The sequence below is a fragment of the Anguilla anguilla genome, chromosome 4 (assembly GCF_013347855.1).
Source record: "Anguilla anguilla isolate fAngAng1 chromosome 4, fAngAng1.pri, whole genome shotgun sequence".
Lineage (NCBI taxonomy): Eukaryota > Metazoa > Chordata > Actinopteri > Anguilliformes > Anguillidae > Anguilla > Anguilla anguilla.
Window position 1 is genome coordinate 23,280,112 of NC_049204.1, and position 18,588 is coordinate 23,298,699.

General features: G+C 42.5%; 1 protein-coding gene across 2 annotated transcripts; it reads left to right on the plus strand.

Annotated features, from left to right (window-relative positions):
* The first annotated feature begins 2,677 nt into the window (after window positions 1–2,677).
* Window positions 2,678–17,373, plus strand: ccdc124 (coiled-coil domain containing 124). 2 transcript variants are annotated; one of them, XM_035415539.1, is made up of 5 exons: window positions 2,678–2,896; window positions 4,208–4,387; window positions 13,397–13,592; window positions 13,876–13,987; window positions 14,630–17,373. In XM_035415539.1, exons 2-5 carry the CDS (start codon window positions 4,229–4,231, stop codon window positions 14,826–14,828), a joined length of 666 nt encoding a protein of 221 aa, XP_035271430.1. In that variant the 5' UTR covers window positions 2,678–2,896; window positions 4,208–4,228; the 3' UTR covers window positions 14,829–17,373. The 2 variants fall into 2 exon arrangements, with proteins under 2 accessions (XP_035271430.1, XP_035271432.1); XM_035415541.1 differs by lacking the exon at window positions 2,678–2,896 and adding an exon at window positions 3,101–3,274.
* The last annotated feature ends 1,215 nt before the right edge of the window (window positions 17,374–18,588 follow it).

Sequence of the window (18,588 nt, forward strand, 5' to 3'; positions counted from 1 at the left end):
CTTGTGCAACATGAACTGTTAAGCAAATGAATCTTGATAGACTGGGTGACTGTAGAGCAACCGCCTCTTGTCGGTTTTCTAATTGCGTTCGCCATTATTTTGCATTTTCAGAAAAACGCCGATCACCACTCCTCTACGGCCCGGTTAGAATCCTCTTCGCCCGCTACAGCACAATCCAGACGCTGAATTCCCGGAAGAGCCAGATCTCTTTGGTTCAATTTCTCTAAAAACGAAGAGAGGAGACGCTTGTTCAGGTGATCCGTCAAGGTCCTTTCTTCTTCCCGAACTTTAATTTCACTTGTCTCGCATTCTTCTCCTGGCCTCAGGTTTGGGGTTTGTGCCGGAGCACCAGATTCGGTACAGCGACCCGGACGAGTATCCTCCTCCGTCTCTTGGCTTCCTTTAATCTCTGGATCAGAAATGTTTTGCGCCTCCATTCGAAGGGAATTTAAGCTAGTTTGCAGTGCGACATTTTCCAATTCTTTGTGTCGTTTACTACTACTGTTGCCGGCATTAGTACAGGATTGACTTGTATTTCCAGACTGCTCAACCTCGCCGACTTCACCGTGTATCGACTCCATGTTGCTTCCTGTGACGTCGTTGGTGGATTTCCCTGTGTAGTCCTGGCTTTATTATGTAACCCGATCGACATCTTAGTTTGGGGCTGGTGACTGGGGTAACTTTATTTAACGTAGGCTATATGACCGGAAGTTTTGAATGTATGCCACAGTGATAAAGATGCAGCCATGCAATATTTAAAGGGGGAAATTGGAACAACTTGTTTGTGATCTTCGTGACTTCACTTCATCTGTACCCGATCCTGTCTGTGACTGACCCATATTACTGCATTGATAAGACGTATTCTGTCTAATGTTGTATCATAGTATAAAACATCACGCATTGTTTCACGTGTTCTTATATGTTCACTAATGTACAGACTCAGTGGTCACTTTATTAGGTACACTTGCATCATTTGGATACCACAGCATACACAATCATTGTTGCTGATCACGTGCATCCCTTTATGACCACATTCTACCTTTCATCAAATTAATACTTGCAGAAGGATAATGCGACATGTCGCAAAGCATTCATCATCTCAAGCTGGTTCTGCGAACATGACAGTTACTTCAGCCCCCAGATCTCAATCCAATAGAGCACATTTAGGATGAGGTGGAACGAGAGGTTTTCAAGATGAATGTGTGGGCCAAAAAATCTGCAGGAACTGTGATGCTATCAAGTCAGCATGGACCAAAATCCCTAAATAATGTTTCCAGAGCCTTGTTGAACCCATGCCTCAAAGAATTCAGGCTGTTCTGGAGGCAAAGAGGGGTCCTACCCAGTACTAGACAGGTGTACCTAATAAAGTGTGAACTTTTTAAATTAATTAATTAGTGTTTTTTGAGCACTGATAAGGTGATCTTGCACTTATACTGTAGATAAATGTGTGTATAGGTGCACATTAATACAATGCATTATATTGTTCTGAAGAATAATTGTTCAAAATCACACTCATGCCATTACTGCTATATTCTTATATTTTACCACTATTGTTCAGCTTGAATACAATTCACTTTCCATTGGCTGTGCTGTAGGCTACTTGTGCTGCTACTGTTGTTCTTACAATATACAGTATAATGCATGTATATTTCCATTATGGCATTTCAAGTTGTTCTGGATAAGAGCATCTGAAAAATATTATAACACACTTTGTTATAATGGCCTGTTTTGGGTGTATAATAGCAGAGACAATAACAAATGGGAATCATTTTTGAGATAATGTAATAAATATTGACTCCATCCTTAATTTCTACACTGATTGAGGCCGAATGAATGATTTCGTTTTGCAATCCTAACAAAATAATATTTAAAAAATCAGTGAAGCACAAACAAGCATTTTTGCACCTCAAACGAGGACTGTGTGGACTGTGTGATGACTGGCAAGCAATCAGGCAGGGTGACAGCCATAGCATCGCCCAAGGGAAAACATCGCTTAGTACTGATTTATTTAGATAATCAGGTGCCTGCAATCTGCCTCAGCAGTGCCAGTTCCACGCGTGAATTAACTATGGCAGCTCCCCCATGGGTTTGCAGAGTCCACTACTGATGGACGGATTGTATCAAAGTGCCTACACTTGTGATTGGGCATTCCACATTGAGAAAAATTGAGTAAATAAAAAACAATCATTTTTCAAAAATACGGAGGTCATTTTAAAAAAGAATGTAATGCATTTCTAAAATATGTCTTAGCAATTTAGATTTTGAACAGGGAAGTGTTCACTTTATTACCTTTATAGTTATTTATACATGTTCATGATATTCAAAAACAAATGTAGGCCAACCCAGAAGAGGGCCTTTTGCATAGAATCTTTAATTAAATTACCTTATTACATATCATTATATGTACATTCTTAAATTTCACAATCTAGGATAACATAAAATATTTCGAACATAAATCTCTCGTTACCGGCTAGTCGTCACATAGGCTATGCTGCGTACATCTAACAGCTAATGTGGATTTTAGAGATCGATGGATCAACATCAATGAACAGGGGCCCACATCAACATGCACACTACTGGTCGAGAAAGTGTCTCATGGATTGACGTCAGTGCTGACATATTCAAAACGCGCCATTTTCAAGAAGGACCCATCGTTAATAGCAGACGCCTTAAAATATAACATATTTGTCTAATCTACTGAATAATACGTTTGTATAAAGAATCTAGCATTACTTGTTTTGAAATACTTGTTTTTATATGATACTGTGAGAGATCAACGCATACCCTGTATAAAAATAGGATCAACGTGCATTATTTCCTTGAGCAGGCAAGGGTACGGACAGCTATTCAATGTACAACATTGGCCTGTAGAAGGCTAGCTAGCTAGCTACACAAGGTAAGATGAATATATTAGGCTGTAAAAAATTATTATTATTTATAAGTCCTGTATTTATTTGGAAAATTACATGGTTACCTGGTAATATATAGTGTGATGGATTGGTGTCGAATCATTTTCACATGATGTATGATGATTTCATTGAAATATTACCAAATGGTAGCCTGACGATATTTCTATTTCACAAACGTCGTTAGCGCTATCTGTCTTCTCTAGAAACTGTTAGCTACTGAGCTAGTGCTAGGTGGTTTGATGCTAACCTTTGTGGATAACAAAATTACTAGCTTGATAACATTACCGCACAAGGATGTATACGTCTGATACCACGTCAAATCATTGTTTATATGATGTGAAACGCTTGTTCGTGGCGAATTTGTGGTAAGAGAAATTAAAGTGGCAATTATTTTACGTTATTTAGATAATGATATCTGCCTTTATGTAACACTGATTGCACTGCACACCAAGATTCTTCAGTTGACTAGACTATGACGGTATCTAGCCAGTTAGCCAACTACCAATGGTAAATGGTTAGCGGACGGCACACGTAACTAGTTTATCATAATTATTATCTCGAGTAAGTACGCTTGTTCCGAGTTTGGCTAGATAAGTGAAGGGTTACAGTAGGATTTGGGGTGGAGTGTGGGCCACTATTATTACTTAACCAGTATTACTTAACGTTAGCTTGCATACTAATGTTTGCCGTTATCTGAGGAGATTATACTGTATTCACCACCAACGGAGACAATTACCACATATCTAGCTAACGTTAACCTGAATTTGGTCGAGTGCTACGAAGCCTGGTTGTGCTTTTTTGTTTTGTTTTTTTTATTATATTTTTTAACTGGCGAGGCTATCGTTTGTCAGGGCGTATTACTGCCAAGTTCATCCAGATTCTGTGGATCCCATTTGCTTGAAAGCAATCATTCTAGCTAGCTGATATTTTTGTGGAAGCCCTTTAAAATAAAAAATAAAAAAATAAAAAATAAATTCCCTCACGTTTGAAAACATAACACCTAAAGTAGCGTGCTTTAAAAAAAAAACATATTATGTGACCGCGGCACAATGAAACCTCATACTTTGGATAGTTGAGATTTAATAAATCACTGAATTATTTTAATGTCAGATTTCAATGCATGGCATATATTCTCATTGTATAGGTGAATTTAATGGATTTAAGCACAGGACAGATATTAAATATAGATTAAAAATTAAATTCTAATATATTTTGTGTTTTTTTTTGTGGCGGTGGCGGTGGCATAGCCATTATTAGTCTACTCAGAGCTGTTATAACGGCCACATTCTTTCCGTCAGCTGTAAGGGACCCTTGGAGGAATGCCGAAGAAGTTCCAGGGAGAGAACTCCAAGTCGGCCACCGCAAGGGCTCGCAAGGCTGAGGCCCAAGCAGTGGCAGACGCTCGCCGTAAGCAAGAGCAGGAAGACGCGCTGTGGCAAGAAAGTGACAAACATGTGCTGAAGAAGGAACAGCGGAAGGTGAGCGAGAGTCCTATAGTGCATGTAGCTGTATGGTACTTCATCTCCATTTAGAAGTATGGTGTGAGTAACCTCACCAATATGTGAAGCAAGTAGTTAGCTACAGCTACACTTTAGGGTTCTTAGCAGTGACTAACTCTAAAGTTGTAAGAGTAAACTGCTAATCTATGGACCATTTGCTTGATTGGTACGTGTGAAACGTTTGGCAGGTGGTTTGCTGTCAACTTTAATGTAGATGAGTATTCACCATCCCATTGCACCTGTATTAAAGTATGCTGCAACTTCAGAAGTAGCTTCCAGGTTGTTGTTAATATTGGCTCTGCTTTAGTAGTCGTGACACAGCTTTTAATTTTTTGAGGACATTTAAAATTGGAATAAATTCCACAAACCACGATTACTGCTTCCCAAAAAAACTTTATTCACCACTCGAGAAACCGCATTTCACCCATGTTGGGTTTTTTTCTAGACCTAAAAGTTACAGCTGCAATGGAACTACCTTGCTGTACCTGTAACCAGGAAAATGGTAGCACACTTTCAAAGTCGTCTCTACTCCCTATTCTGCAGTTTAATAAAATGTTGCTAATGTAGGATGATGTTGCTGTCAGTGTTAACACCCTCCAGAGCCGATGCTGCACTTTGCTGGATCTCTGCACCAGTATACCTTCTATTACCATGTAGCATTTGGAAAAAATGGGCAACGGATTTGCTGGAAAATATTCTAGCTGTTCTCATATTGATACCGGTTATGCATACAGTATCTTACATTTTTTGTATGATTCGTGTATGAGCTGCTCTCTGAAAGTGCTTGTAATGCTTAACTATAAGATCACCCCCTCGGGGAGATACATATCACTTCTCACTTGACCTGGAGTGCAGACTGATTTATCGGCTACTGCGTGCTGTTCAAGTGAAGGGCAGTAAAAAACCACATGAGAAGAGTTACAACAAAAAAGAAAAAGCAGTGCGAAAATGTAAATCACAAAACTTCATCCGTGTGCACTTTATTCGATTTTGCTTGTGCATATAAAATTAAGATTTTTCTTGAGTAAAGGAGCACATTGCAAAGCAAAACTCGTTTGCAATTGCTTTCTTAATTTGAATTTCTCTTTTATTATTAAATTAATTGTTGATGTGCCTTGTAATCAATTTGTCTCACAATCACATTCCAAATATAGAACGCCTTTCATATAATGAGATATCCTATAAATGTGCCCTTTTGCCCTTTGGCCTGAAGTTTAGCAATGAACAACGCAGTGGATTTACCCTTAAAATTGTAGGTATTGTGATGGGTAGTGGAATTGAGTTAACACTGGGGGGAGTGATGCATCAGGAGGTATAGGCCTACCCAGTGTACAGTGTCAACAGTCATTAGCAGCTGATGATGGAAGAAAGAGGCATAATATCCATTGTAGAATACAATCCCGTGCCGTGTAGGGGGGTTGAGTGTCCCTGTATGGATTCTGAGGAAGGTAGGTGAGGACATGGCAGTAGGATCTTGATGGCATGTTGCAGAAGGGGACCTTTGGAACAAAGGACAACTGAGAGGGAAGGGGAGTCTATACACCCCATGTGGTAAGTGATTGATAGGTAGGGGTGCGATAGCTTTACCTGTAACCCAATTCAGCCTACACCAAAGTGGGAGTCTTGACAACATCTGAGCTGCATTGGTTTAGCTATGAGGTGAAAGTATGAAAGGATTTTTAATTTTGAGGGAAGCTGTAGAGATGGGTGTGGATTGAATATTGAGAGTACATGCTTCACACATTAAGAACATTTCAAGGACATATTATCACTGCACTTTTACATGAACTTTTTACCAATTTGCTACTGGCTTCCATTTCAGTCTACATTTTTGCTGAAATCGTCCTTTGTGACTGGCTGGCAAAACCAGAAAATGTGTCTCTTGATTTACAAATAAAACAAGCTGTTTTTAAATGTTGTTGTGGGGTTTGATGTAATTCCCTAGTTCTTTAATAACAGATATTAGTTGGATATTTTATTTATGCAAGCATTCAAGGGTAGCTTATTTAAAATGAACAGAAAATGCAAGATGTGTATGAATGTGCTATTTGCTCAACACAGTTGAAATATATACAACGTAATGTAAGTTCACTTTTGTGTCCACCCAGGCTGTGCTTTTTACCCTGTCTCTGTCCTTCAACATTGTTTTTGGAAGTAGCTGTGTTTCTCCCTCTTTCTCTGTTGTCGCAAAGAAGAGTTTACATTGGAAATATTATGCTGACACCCAGTTATGGATTTTTGTAATTGGCCATTTGTACAGCAGAAAAGCAGCCTGCTGCATTTGCCTCTGCCTGTGTGGATTTGCATGTAAATGAAGTGGTTCCCTGTGCCCTTTGTCTGATAGGCCAATCATTGTACAGCACTAGGCCTTTTAATGATAAGGGTGTGTGACCAGTGGAGAATAGCTTGGTTCACAAAATTGCACAATTGAGCTTGTGTGTGTAGTGCTCTTTGTTTCATTTTGTGTTTTCTGACAAACACTGAAACTGAACTCGGCATTGAAGGGGTACTTATCTCTGCTTCATTCAGTTTAGGGGCTTGGAAGTTATGTATATTTTTTTTCTTGAAGGATCCTATTTTTTTCTGCATCTTTTTCTCTGTTTCATTTAAATGATAGTTGACAGCTTTGGAAAAGGATTGCCTCTCATCATCCTTCCCCCAGCAGTTTGTAAGTGTAGTGGTGCTTTAATATCAGTTTGAAGAGTTTTGCTGAAGCTGTTCTGGCAGATATTGTATTTCTCTGCTCCACTATCAGGTGCTGTGTTCTGTGGGCACGCATGCTCTGGCTGCATTAATGTCACTGTTCTTGCTGACAGATTGGGCTGGAAATAAAGGGAAAAACACATTTGTATGTAGAAGCCACTTTGGAATTAAGTAACACAGGTGGGAGAACTTGACTGTGTAATCCCTGCCTGGTGGTTGAGGCCTCAGGCCTGGTTGTGGAGCAGGCAATAAGAGACACTGACCACAGGATGGCAGTAGAGAGCCTGGCATGGTAGTACTGTAAAGGGCTGACTTTGCTCTCTTGGGATTGTCATTCTCTTCTGTGGGGCTGAGATGGCAGACAGGGGTAGCTGTCTACTGCAGAAAGCTCCACTGCCTGCCCGGAGATATTATTGTTGCAGTTCCTGATATCAGTTTTGGGATTAAATCTGTGCACTGGAAATACACAACAACAGCAAGAAGGCAGCAATCATAATTAAAGTGTGCTCAGAGGCGCATCGATTTCAGCTGTTGGAGTCAAAATGCTGGCTTTGTCTGGTATTCAGCTGAAATACATCAGGCAGCTCAATTTTTGCCCTACAGGAATCATCTATTTTCTATGACCTATATATTTTTTATTGTGATTCAATTCTCGAAATCTTGTTTCAGAATACTTATTCCTTGTTTTTGAGCATTATGTGTATATTACAGTAGTTTGTTGTCGGGTAATGCCCAGTTCACAGGTGCAATAAACAACACGGAAAGCAAATATGCTCTTTCCTGTGATATTCAGTTTTTACCATGAATTTTTCTGTGGAATTGTTCTGGTCTTTCCTGTGATATTTAATGTTTTCTGTAGCTGTAAAGCCAAATTGATCTGTCTTTGCCATGATAGCTTATGTTTGCTGTTAACTTCCAGTGCAGATGAACATTTGTTGTACTCTGAGAATCATTGTGGTAATGTAGGCTATTTGTTATTGGTAGCGAGGGAACAGTTGTACCGGGGTAATTGGCTCCCGTAACGGATGTTCCAGCTGTATAATCTGCAGGTAGCTATAGATTTGAATATGACTGACAATTGTTGGATTTGAAGCAAATGTTTCAGGCAGTGGGCCTGAGACAGATTTGGGGTGTGGAAATCACCTGAAGTCAGATCTGTGTCTAAGGAAAGAGGGCTGCATTGACAGTGTTATTATCAAAGGCAGCAAGAGACACAGCCCCCATGTTAGGTTGCTGCAGAAGCTTGGCAGCAGTAGTGAGTGAGATATTCGAATATGGAGAGCTTTTCCGACCAGAATCTTTAAATGCGCTTAGCTTTGTGGAGTAGCCGACTTTTTCAAACTTTCTCTTATTTATCGGTGGCATTTTGTTTGTTTGTGAACCTCAAGTTCGTGGCAGTAAATTTCAGCTTGCTAACCTGTGCCTGTGATGGTGAATTGAATCTGAATGAGTCTGAATGATGGGGATTTCACAGTCCAGTGCTATCTGTGCTTGGATGTCATTACTGTGTATGGGTATCATAGGCATTAAGTCCAGGCAGAATGAGTTTACATGGTTCTTCACATTTTCATTTTGGCCTGCTTTTGAATCAGAGATTATTTCAGGATATTAGTCTTTTTAGTTTTTGTGATTAGCTGCTGATTTTTAGCGGAAAGAACTCAGCCTAATTATTCATAAACATTATATGACCAAAAGTATCTAGACACCCCTGGTCTGGGGATGTTTTTCATGGATTGGGCTAGGCCTCTCAGCTCCAGTGAAGGTCTTAAGGTTACAGCATACAATCAGATTCTGGATGATTTTGTGTATCCCCAACAGTTTGGGGAAGGCCCTTTCCTGTTTCAGCATGACAATGCCCTTGGACACACTGTGAGGTCCATGTAGAAATGGTTTTGTTGAGAATGGTATGGAAGATCTTGACAGGCCTGCACAGAGCCCTGACCTCAACCCCATCCAACACCTTTGGGATCAATTGGAAAGCCAACTGCCAGCCAGGCCTAATCACCCAATCAGTGCCCGACCTCGCTAATGCTTTTCTGGATGAATGGAAGCAAATCCCTGCAGCAATGCTCCAACATCAAATATAAAACCTTCCTAGAAGAGTGTAGGTTGTTATAGCAGCAAAGGGTGGACCTACTTCATAATGCCCATAATTTTTGATGAGATGTTGGATGTCAGGTGTCCGCATACTTTTGACCATGTAGTGTATTTTTCAGTATTCATTAGTTTTTAAGTTAATATCATTTCACTATCAATTATTATGCCATATATGCCTTGATTAAAAGCCATTTGTGCTTTAAAAGAGAAGATTAAAAAAATTCAAATAAAATTCACCTTGCAAATATTATGTATTTTGCGATGAGAAAAAAGAGCCTGCCTGTGCCCTACCATTTGTCTCTTTATAAACTCTCACTACTTTTATATTTTAAATGTGAATTATCTAATGCAGAAAACTGCTGTGATAGAATTTTGGAAGCATGCTAAGCTTGCTGACTACATAATATTTTGAACAGGTAGGTCTACAGAATGACAATGACAGTGCAAGGACTTGTGTGAGGTTAATGCTTTTTTCACATTTTCTAGTTCCATATAGTCTGGTGTGACATCATAATTTACCATTTGGCTGCATTTCAAAATGGATCAGTTGAGTGCATTGATGGCAATACAATTGCGATAAACTGGACAGTTTAAGTTGCATCTTGACACTGGACATGTTTATGTTGGCTCATCTGCTCGCCAAAATGAAGGAAAATCATCGTTTCACATTGTGGATACTCCGTATGATGAAATCAGTACGGTATTACATTGGTATATATTATGCTATGAAAGTTGATAAGTATAGTAACAAAGAAGTTAATGCTCTTCTACCAAGAACAAACCTGGTTGCATAATTGCATGATAGATCGTCTTAGGTATCTCAGAATATAAGGAAATCTATGTGCTACATAGATGCTGCCCTGAAAGAGGAAGTGGAAATTAGATGCAAAGCTCCGTCATTCCCAGTTGTCCTGTTACCAAAGACCCACGGCATGGCTAATCTGATGTAGGGAGCGAAAATACTCTGCATGATGGTGCAGTATCCGTGGTCCAGCAAGACCAGTATCGCCCAAAACTTACCAGACACACAAACCCACGCCCTTGTAGGTGAAAAACCAGAAAGGCAAACCAACGTTGGAGTAGGCTATCTTCAGGTTGATGGCAGTTTTGTCAAGCAGCAGCTCTTTCTGTAGTTCCACCAACAGAAAACTCGCACATCCACAAAGCTGTGGAGGAAATGGCCTAAAATAGACAGATGTGCACCCTTTTGTGTATACTGTGTGACATCAGATGGCATGGCACAGTTTTTACTTGCTAAAGTGTAACCCATGATTGACTGTTATACTGGTTCTAAAGAAAAAGTAATGAGTTCACATGGCTGTAGAAATACATTAGTCTTATAGACTCTCCTCATGGTATTTGCTGTATATTTTTATTTGATCACATGGGTGCCTCTTTGTTTTGCTGACATTGTTCATTGATGGGTTTTGTAGTTCTTTCTTGCTCACATGTTGGCCTGCGGTGTGGTATGTGTACTGGTGTTCCAGGTGGGTGGAAAGGGTTAAATTGCCACCTCTCCCCCCAGTTCTCTGGATCCTGAGAATATCCTTTGTACTTTGTGTGAATTCTTCTCCGTGAAAATTTTATCTACAAAAATGCTGAAAAGTACAAAATAATAACTCTGGACTGATTCATAATGAGAGACGGCCTGTTAATTGGGCTGGAGTCCACCCAGAGGTGACACTGAATAGACCTGGTGGAGCTAAGGGGCACTATGTAAGTAAACGAGATGACAGGTCTCTGAACACTGCTGACAGCTGCTCCTAGGGTATCGGTTCCTTATTTCAGGTCACCCTCGCTGGCCTTATGAATTATCTATAAGTGCTGATCAGCTACAATATTTACATTACATAGCATAACCTTGGCAGTCCTTTTAGAGGTCAGCACGGCCTTCTGTGGAGCTGTACTGGTGGATTACAGCGCAGTAAGCGCAGTACTCTATTGGTGGACCGGAGCGAGCGGTGCCGCGTCGTGACTGGACGGGCAGATTCTCCGGCAGAGGGCTGCCGCGGCGCGCTGCCGGCCGTGCCCACGTCCTCTCGGGGAAGAGCCGGGCTCGGTGCCAGGGAAATGCCCCTCTGACTGCGCGATCCGCCACAGACCGAAAAGCAGAGGGCAGCCCGGGCGCCGGCTCACTTCTCCCAGACACGCGAGACTCAGTCTGCCACCCCCCCCCCCTTTTTTTTTTTTTGGTTTAAAAAATTATTTTTAAACGTGCTCCTTTTGGCCTCGGCGAGGGCCGGTGTCGCTCAGACTGAAAGGAGCAGTCCATCCAATCTCCTCTCTCCTCGGGTTTCATCTCCGCCTCCTTGCGCATCACATTAAGCGCGTAACGCTCTGTCCCCAGGCGCCGGCCAGCCCGGGGCGGGCGAGCTTGCCTTACACCCCGGAGCGCGTGTAAAGTTTCTGACGAGGTGAAACGTTAGGAGACCGACGACGGACTCGTCGTACGGGGTCAGCGCTGAAGCCATCGCGTTCCTCATCGGCCGGGCTTCCCTAAATCAGGAGTTCTCCGCGTCGGGCCGTAACGCGTCTGTGTCAGGGGAGCGGCTTGTGGGGACGGGCTCGTCTGCTCCGGCCTTCTTGCCTGGCATCCCGCCCCGCCCCCTCCCTCCTGGCCCTCTCGCTCTCACTGTCATGCATAATTTAGGCTACAGGGCCACGGCAGTGAGGGGCAACGGCGTCCCCCGGCTTTTGCCGGACCTGCTCGTCCCAACGGCTCCGGGTAAAATGTTAAGTCGCTCCCTGCGCCCCGCCTCTCATTTCACTAAACGCCGTCACCAAATCGAGCCGGGCTCATCAATACACAACGCAGATTCCGCTGGCTGAGCCAGGCCTGCCGTGCTGATCGCCGCCTTCCAGGAGACCAGGGGCTCACAGAGCAAGGTTTTGGTATTAGCTTGTCACTTCAGGTAGCCTTATTTCCCATGTTCTATTCTGGGAGCTCTGTCTCGCCATTTCTGTCCCCCTTCCAAAGAAAACAAAAAGGACTCCCGGCAGGGCCGTGGAAGATGAAGTGGTTCTTCAAAGTGGGCGGGGAGGAGGGGTCCGAATTAGTCTGGCGTCACAGTGACCTGCATTTCTCCGCCTCCGCTCACACCTGTATCGTCCTATTAAAAGTCTGCTTCCCCTGACGATGCTCAGTCCGGTTTCCTTCTCAGAATACAGGCCCTGGGTCAGATTGCACATTCGTTGCGTGCGTCTAGATATTTAGATCATTCTGGCTTCGAAGAGAAACTGCAGAAGTCTCTAATGACGGACAATCGCATCAGGCACTTACCCTAATTCCAGCCTCCCCCAGTTGATTTTCTTTGCTTTCCTGCCTCTGTTTGTAATGAAAGCGCTCTCATTAATTGAGATGTCCCTTTGCTTAGTTAAAGGTTTTTTTTTGTTTGCTGTTTTCTCCCCGCCCCACTCGGTGATTCTGTGACTTTGGAAGCAAACAACCGTATGGAGAAGGTGTTGGCTGCACCTGTTCTCTGGCGCTGTTTGTGTGCGGTGAAGGCTCTTAGCTTGCCAGCTTATCTCCATGCCGGGCCTTTGTGATGCTGCCGCTGCCTGTCGTGACTGATGTGTACGCCGCCTGTCAGGCTCGCTCTGGTGCAAGCCAGCACATTGCTCATCGCTGTGACTTTGATCGCTGACCCCTTTTTACCTTGGTGTCCGTCAGGCTCGGAATTTGCTTATAAATTCATTTTTTTCATTATTTCAACTCTCGCCATCTATGGCTGGGATCCTTCGGGTCTACTTCGCCATTGAAATTACAATGAAAATTGTCTGCCGAAATATGGTAAATGGTAAATGGACTGCATTTATATAGCGCTTTTATCCAAAGCGCTTTACAATTGATGCCTCTCATTCGCCAGAGCAGTTAGTGGTTAGGGGTTAGGTGTCTTGCTCAAGGACACTTCGACATGCCCAGGGCGGGGTTTGAACCGGCAACCCTCCGACTGCCAGACAATCGGTCTTACCTCCTGAGCTATGTCGCCCCCAATTTTTAACCTTGTCAAAATACCGAGATTGAGGCTTGTAGGGCATTCTGTCTACTTCATTACCATGATCTTGCTGTTAGATTTCCTCTTCTTTTTGTAATGGCCACTCTGCTCTCATGACATGTGTCCCTTTGCTTGTCTCCACCCTCCCTCCCTCCCTCCCTCCCTCTCTCATATTTTTCCCGCTGTCTGTCAGGATGACAAGGAGAAGAGGCGCCTGGAGGCCTTGGAGCGGAAGAAGGAGAACCAGCGGCTCCTGGAGGAGGAGGCCGCCAGGCTGAAGGGCAAATCGACCAAGGAGGCCTCGGGGGGCAAGGTGACGCGGGCCCAGATCGAGGACGTCCTGATCAACGAGCAGCGGCAGCAGCGGCAGCAGCAGGAAGACCCCAAAGGTACCGGCGATGGCGCCATCGCTAACCGCCACTCTCACCTGCGTACCTTTGCCTTCGCTAGCTGCAAGCATTCAAACATGAAGGCCCTTAGTTCTGAGTTGTGTCTGAGCTGATGGAATCCCTTTCCTTGACACACTCTCTCTCTCTCTCTCTCTCTTCTCGCTCTCTCTCTCGCTCTCTTTCTCTCTCTCTCTCGCTCTCTTCTCGCTCTCTCTCTCGCTCTCTTTCTCTCTCTCCTCTCTCTCTCTCTCTTTCTCTCTCTCTCTCCTTCCGCACATCGCAGAAATAACTCACCTGGACACCCCCTTGGAAGAGAATGTGAATCGCATTGTTCCGGAAGAAGACGATGACAAAATTGACGCCAGAACTATCGAGGATGCTATCGCAGTACTAAGGTATGTCCTCTGTCCTCATATTGGGAGGGTGTTTTGTTTCTCCTTAAACTCTTCTTCCTGTACAGGCTCTGTTCTAGTGTGTGGATGGGGCCCCCGGCCTTTTGTCTAATGGTGTCAAATGGTCTGGTGTCAGTAGCAGCTCTTTATATTTTGCCAATAAATTCTCAATAAATTCCTCCTGCTCTATTTCTGTACGGCAGCTATTTTACTATTTTATGTGGTTCACGCTTCCATGGCATTTTGTTTCCATTTAATGGTCATTTTTCTATGGCTGTTGGAAGTATTTACTTCTCAGTTCAGCAGTGTTCTGTACTATGAAACTGCCTGGATTGGTAAAATTAAACAATGTATTATTAAGAAGTAGTATATTGTTTCACTGTATAAAGTGTCACTAACGCATGATATGCAGAAGTGGAACCAATACCCCATTCTTAAAAGTTTACTGAGTAAGCTGTCAGGCAAGTGGCTCATGCTGTTTTACAGTCCTCTAAGGCATTATAATGTACACAGAGTGTAAGCATTGTTCTGTTTGGTTGTTTTTATTGAATTCGTATAAAGAAACCAGCTGCCATGTAGTAGTGATCTAAGAGCTTGTCCCAGGTATCACAGATACTGAACTGTTTGTGCCCGTTTCTGCATCAGCACGGTGGAGGACGTGGACCGCCACCCGGAGCGGCGCATGAAGGCGGCCTTCGCGGCCTTCGAGGAGCTGCACATGCCCCGCGTCAAAATGGAGAACCCCAACATGCGGCTGTCGCAGCTCAAACAGCTGCTCAAAAAGGAGTGGACGAAGTCTCCCGACAACCCCTTCAACCAGCGGTACACCACCTACAACAAGTGACAAAGAGGTTTTTAAAAAAATGAATAATGAGGGAGCTTCCTATCGACCACATTGTCACACAGTGGAAAAATCATCCAGTCAGATTATCACATTTGCCCAATAAATAAATAAATAAATAAATAAATAAAAAAGCAGCATAAAAACCCAAGACCCCTAACTTTTCCTCGGCTGTGATGTGCAACCGTTCGAGCAGTGTCCAAGCTAAGCTAGAAAAAAAAGGGTTCCCCAGCACCTGGCTCTGTCTCTGTACCTCTCTCCCACCACTCCCGGGTCTTTCTCTCTCTCTTTATTTCTCCAGTACCTCAGCGCTGCACGGCCTCCTCTGGCCTATCGGTCTCTAATGCAGCTGTGTTACGGCTCCCGCCCAGCTCTGCAGCCGGAGCACAGCATTCAGGCTAACTGCTGATCGCTGGGGGGGCGGGGCTCCAACATCCAGGCAAAGTGAATGTGGGCTTGCAGGTCTGTAGGTTATGTAACGAACCAGAGGGAATTTCCGACTGTAGGGATGTTGCTCGTCCACAACCCCCCTCGCAGTCCCCCATCATTATTGTGCAAACACACTGTGGGGGATCCCAGATAACCTGGGGGGGTCTCTCCATAGGTCACGCCTAACTGCTGGGCCGTGCGCACCACCTGCGCCTATGTGGCACTTGACGACAGTGTGTCGTCAAATCACCCATCTAATATTTATGAGCAGCTGAGTTATTTGTGATTGAAAGTTAGCTTGTTGCGTAAGTGTTCTAGCTATGTGTGTACTTAGTACTTAATCATTTTAAAACACATGGATTAATAAGTATACATATGTGTGTATGTGTGTATATATATATATATATATATATATATACACACACACACATATGTATATAAAATCTAATTTATTTGTAAGTTGAGTTAGCACAGCGGCTGTTGCGCGTCCCTCGGGGTTTCGGGCCTGTGTTGGATGGGGCTCCCATATGCTCCTTTTAGCCGTACACGCCACCTCGCGAGCCCCATTTGTCAGGAGCATCTGGAGAGCAGCGTCGCTGCCAGTCCCAGCCTCGCCAGGGTCTGATCACTTTGCTGGGTCCCGCTCACAACCTTCTTGTCTTTAATGGGCTCAGGCCTGAGGCTGCCGCCGCTCTGCTGCTGACACTCCCCTTATCGCCTTATTGGTTCATGGCCAGTGATCCGATTGGCTGGTCAAATTGTTATTTTTTTTTCCATGTTGTTTGCACATTCTTTATAAGGGCCTAGGTTTACAAATGGGCGATGGCCGATTTATCATGTGAAGATATCTGTTGTTCCCAATGAATAATTCTTCAATTCAAGGATCAAACGGCTACCCAAATGTATCACGTGTCAACTGATTGAAGTGGGGGGAGGGGGGGGGATTTATGCAAATGGAGACTAACAAATGATGGTTCATCATCACTGTTTTTTCAATGGCACAAACGGATGTAATTGCTAAAACCAATAAACCAATCTCAGTCAAACCTGCAATCCTGACCACTTCACGCAATGGTGTTTTATCATAGTCTCCCTCTTTCATTTTGCCACGGGATCAATATCGTCTCGGCTTCCTTCAGTTTCTCCCTAACATGTAGACGTTCAGTTCTTTAATTGACAGCCCACTCATGGAAATCAATTCCATCTTGAAATTAAACCCACTTCTGAGTGAAACAAACTTAAATCAATCATCTTGTCAGTTGTGTTTGAAGAACCATAAGCTGCAAGACCCAATGCAGTGAATTCAGTTGGTAAGTGAACGCAATGTAGGAAAGATATGCATTTTTTAACCATATCAGTAGAAAGCAGACTTTCTCTCACATTTGCATGGCATTTAAATGCATTTCCTGACTAACGTTCAGTCAGCATTTTTAATTTAGAGGATTTCTTTGGCTTAGCTCCTGTTTGAACAGTTGGGAATAAAAATGTAAACTTCTTTTGTGGTGCATTTCTCAGGAATTTGTTTAATGCCATTTTATAGCTTCAGTCATATTGTCATTATTGAACAATATTAACTGAATTGCATTTAGAAGAGCCAGTTTGTGTAACCATATGAAAGGTGAAGTGGCCAATGGAGACACCTAAGGAGAATAACAGAAACAGTAATGTAATTCTTTCCACCGGGAGGGTATTGGTGTTCTCGCTTCCCTTGTCATAGATTAAAATTTAGCAGAATGAGTGCCCTTTCTCTGATTTCAAATTCAAAGCATTACTATAGAAATAGATAAAAAATATATATTTTTAATACCAGTGGCCAAATTGCAAATTGATGATCAGAGGAAGTGTAGAGAGTATAATTAGGTTACACAGTGTTTACAGTGGCTTTTCTTTCCGATAGCTAGCACTTAGGCCAACATATTTATGTACTGAATACAGTTTGCTTCCATGTGATACTATGTCCAACTTAAGATATATTCAGATAATACAAAAGGGAACTTGACCTAGACAGAAGAACGCAGGATATAACTGAGAGACCGCTTGTCAAGCACTCACTGTAAACCCCCCATGTAACTGCCACCCTTCTTAATAAACTCTGGAAATTACGTTTCATTTTGCATAACCACTGTTACTTTTGATCATTACGCAACTACACTGTGTTGGAATGGCAGTCTTCCATTTGAATTCCAGCTGATGTATGCATGTACTGCAGATCAGAATTCTCTTTGTATAATAATTATACAAGGATCTGCATGCAGAAGTTATACCGTTTTATTTAAACCATTCGTGGCTTTTTATGCCAAATTGTTTAAAAAAATAAAAAATAAATTAATTTAATTTACAAATTTAACCCATAAGGTTTGAAAGAATTATGCTTTTTTTCCCCTCTTTGTTTTTTTTGGTCTGTGTGCAAAGCAATTAAATATGTTACATGAGGAAAAGCTAATAAATGGCTGCTGCATATTTGCTTAAATTGTATTAAATGGTTGTGCTCTTCAGTCACACAAAGTCCCAGTAGAGGCAAGGGCTAAAAATAAACTCAATTATGAGCTAGCTCACTCTTGAATTTAATTGCGAAAGCACCCGGGTTTTGCAGATATGTTAAGAGGCAGGTTGACAGATCAATAAAGGATGGCGGGGGTAAGATGGGAGTTGCATTCGTTACCCTTTGCTGATTTTACTCCCCTCGTGATGGATTTCTGTCAGTCACGCTTGCTAGCATTCGTCTAACCCATAAAATGAATGGTCAGGGGGAGTTAGTCTTCCATGGAATTTCAAGGTGGAAATTGTGAAAGTGATTGATTATATTTTTCAAGTTAATTGTGCCGCTTTATGTTTTGGACGTAGAGGGAATAACTGACATGGGGCTGAAAGCATTGTTGGGGTGCAGTTACAATTCTCAATTCTATGACACAATTTTGTGCTTTCTCTTAAAATATACCGTCTTGATTAAAATAAATTCCTGCTTAGTTGGAGCTATTGAAAATAAGACATTTCATTGGTTATTGAAACAATTCAGCCAATGGAAAAAACACAGAAAAAAAACCCAGTGTAATATTGGAGAAAAGATTACTGACATGGTGTGAGGGTAGTGGTTAAATGGTTTTCTGCAATTGTGGCACAGACCTTGTATAATGGTGTGGAAGGGTTTACTGACCCTGTATAATGACTGTGTGTGGTTCACTAACTCTGTATAATGATAGTAAATGGTTTGCTAAGTCTGTGTTATGATCCTGAGTGGATTACTAATGTTATGTAATGATCGTAAGTGGTTACTAACCTTGTGTAATAGTGGTGAGCGGTTTACTAACCCTGTGTACTGGTGGTGAGTGGTTTA

Coding starts and splice junctions, on each gene's coding strand:
- ccdc124 (XM_035415539.1), top strand. CDS start 4,229: ATGCCGAAGAAGTTCCAGGGAGAGAACTCCAAGTCGGCCACCGCAAGG. Junction 4,388..13,396: donor TGAAGAAGGAACAGCGGAAG/GTGAGCGAGAGT, acceptor GCTGTCTGTCAG/GATGACAAGGAGAAGAGGCG. Junction 13,988..14,629: donor GATGCTATCGCAGTACTAAG/GTATGTCCTCTG, acceptor TTTCTGCATCAG/CACGGTGGAGGACGTGGACC.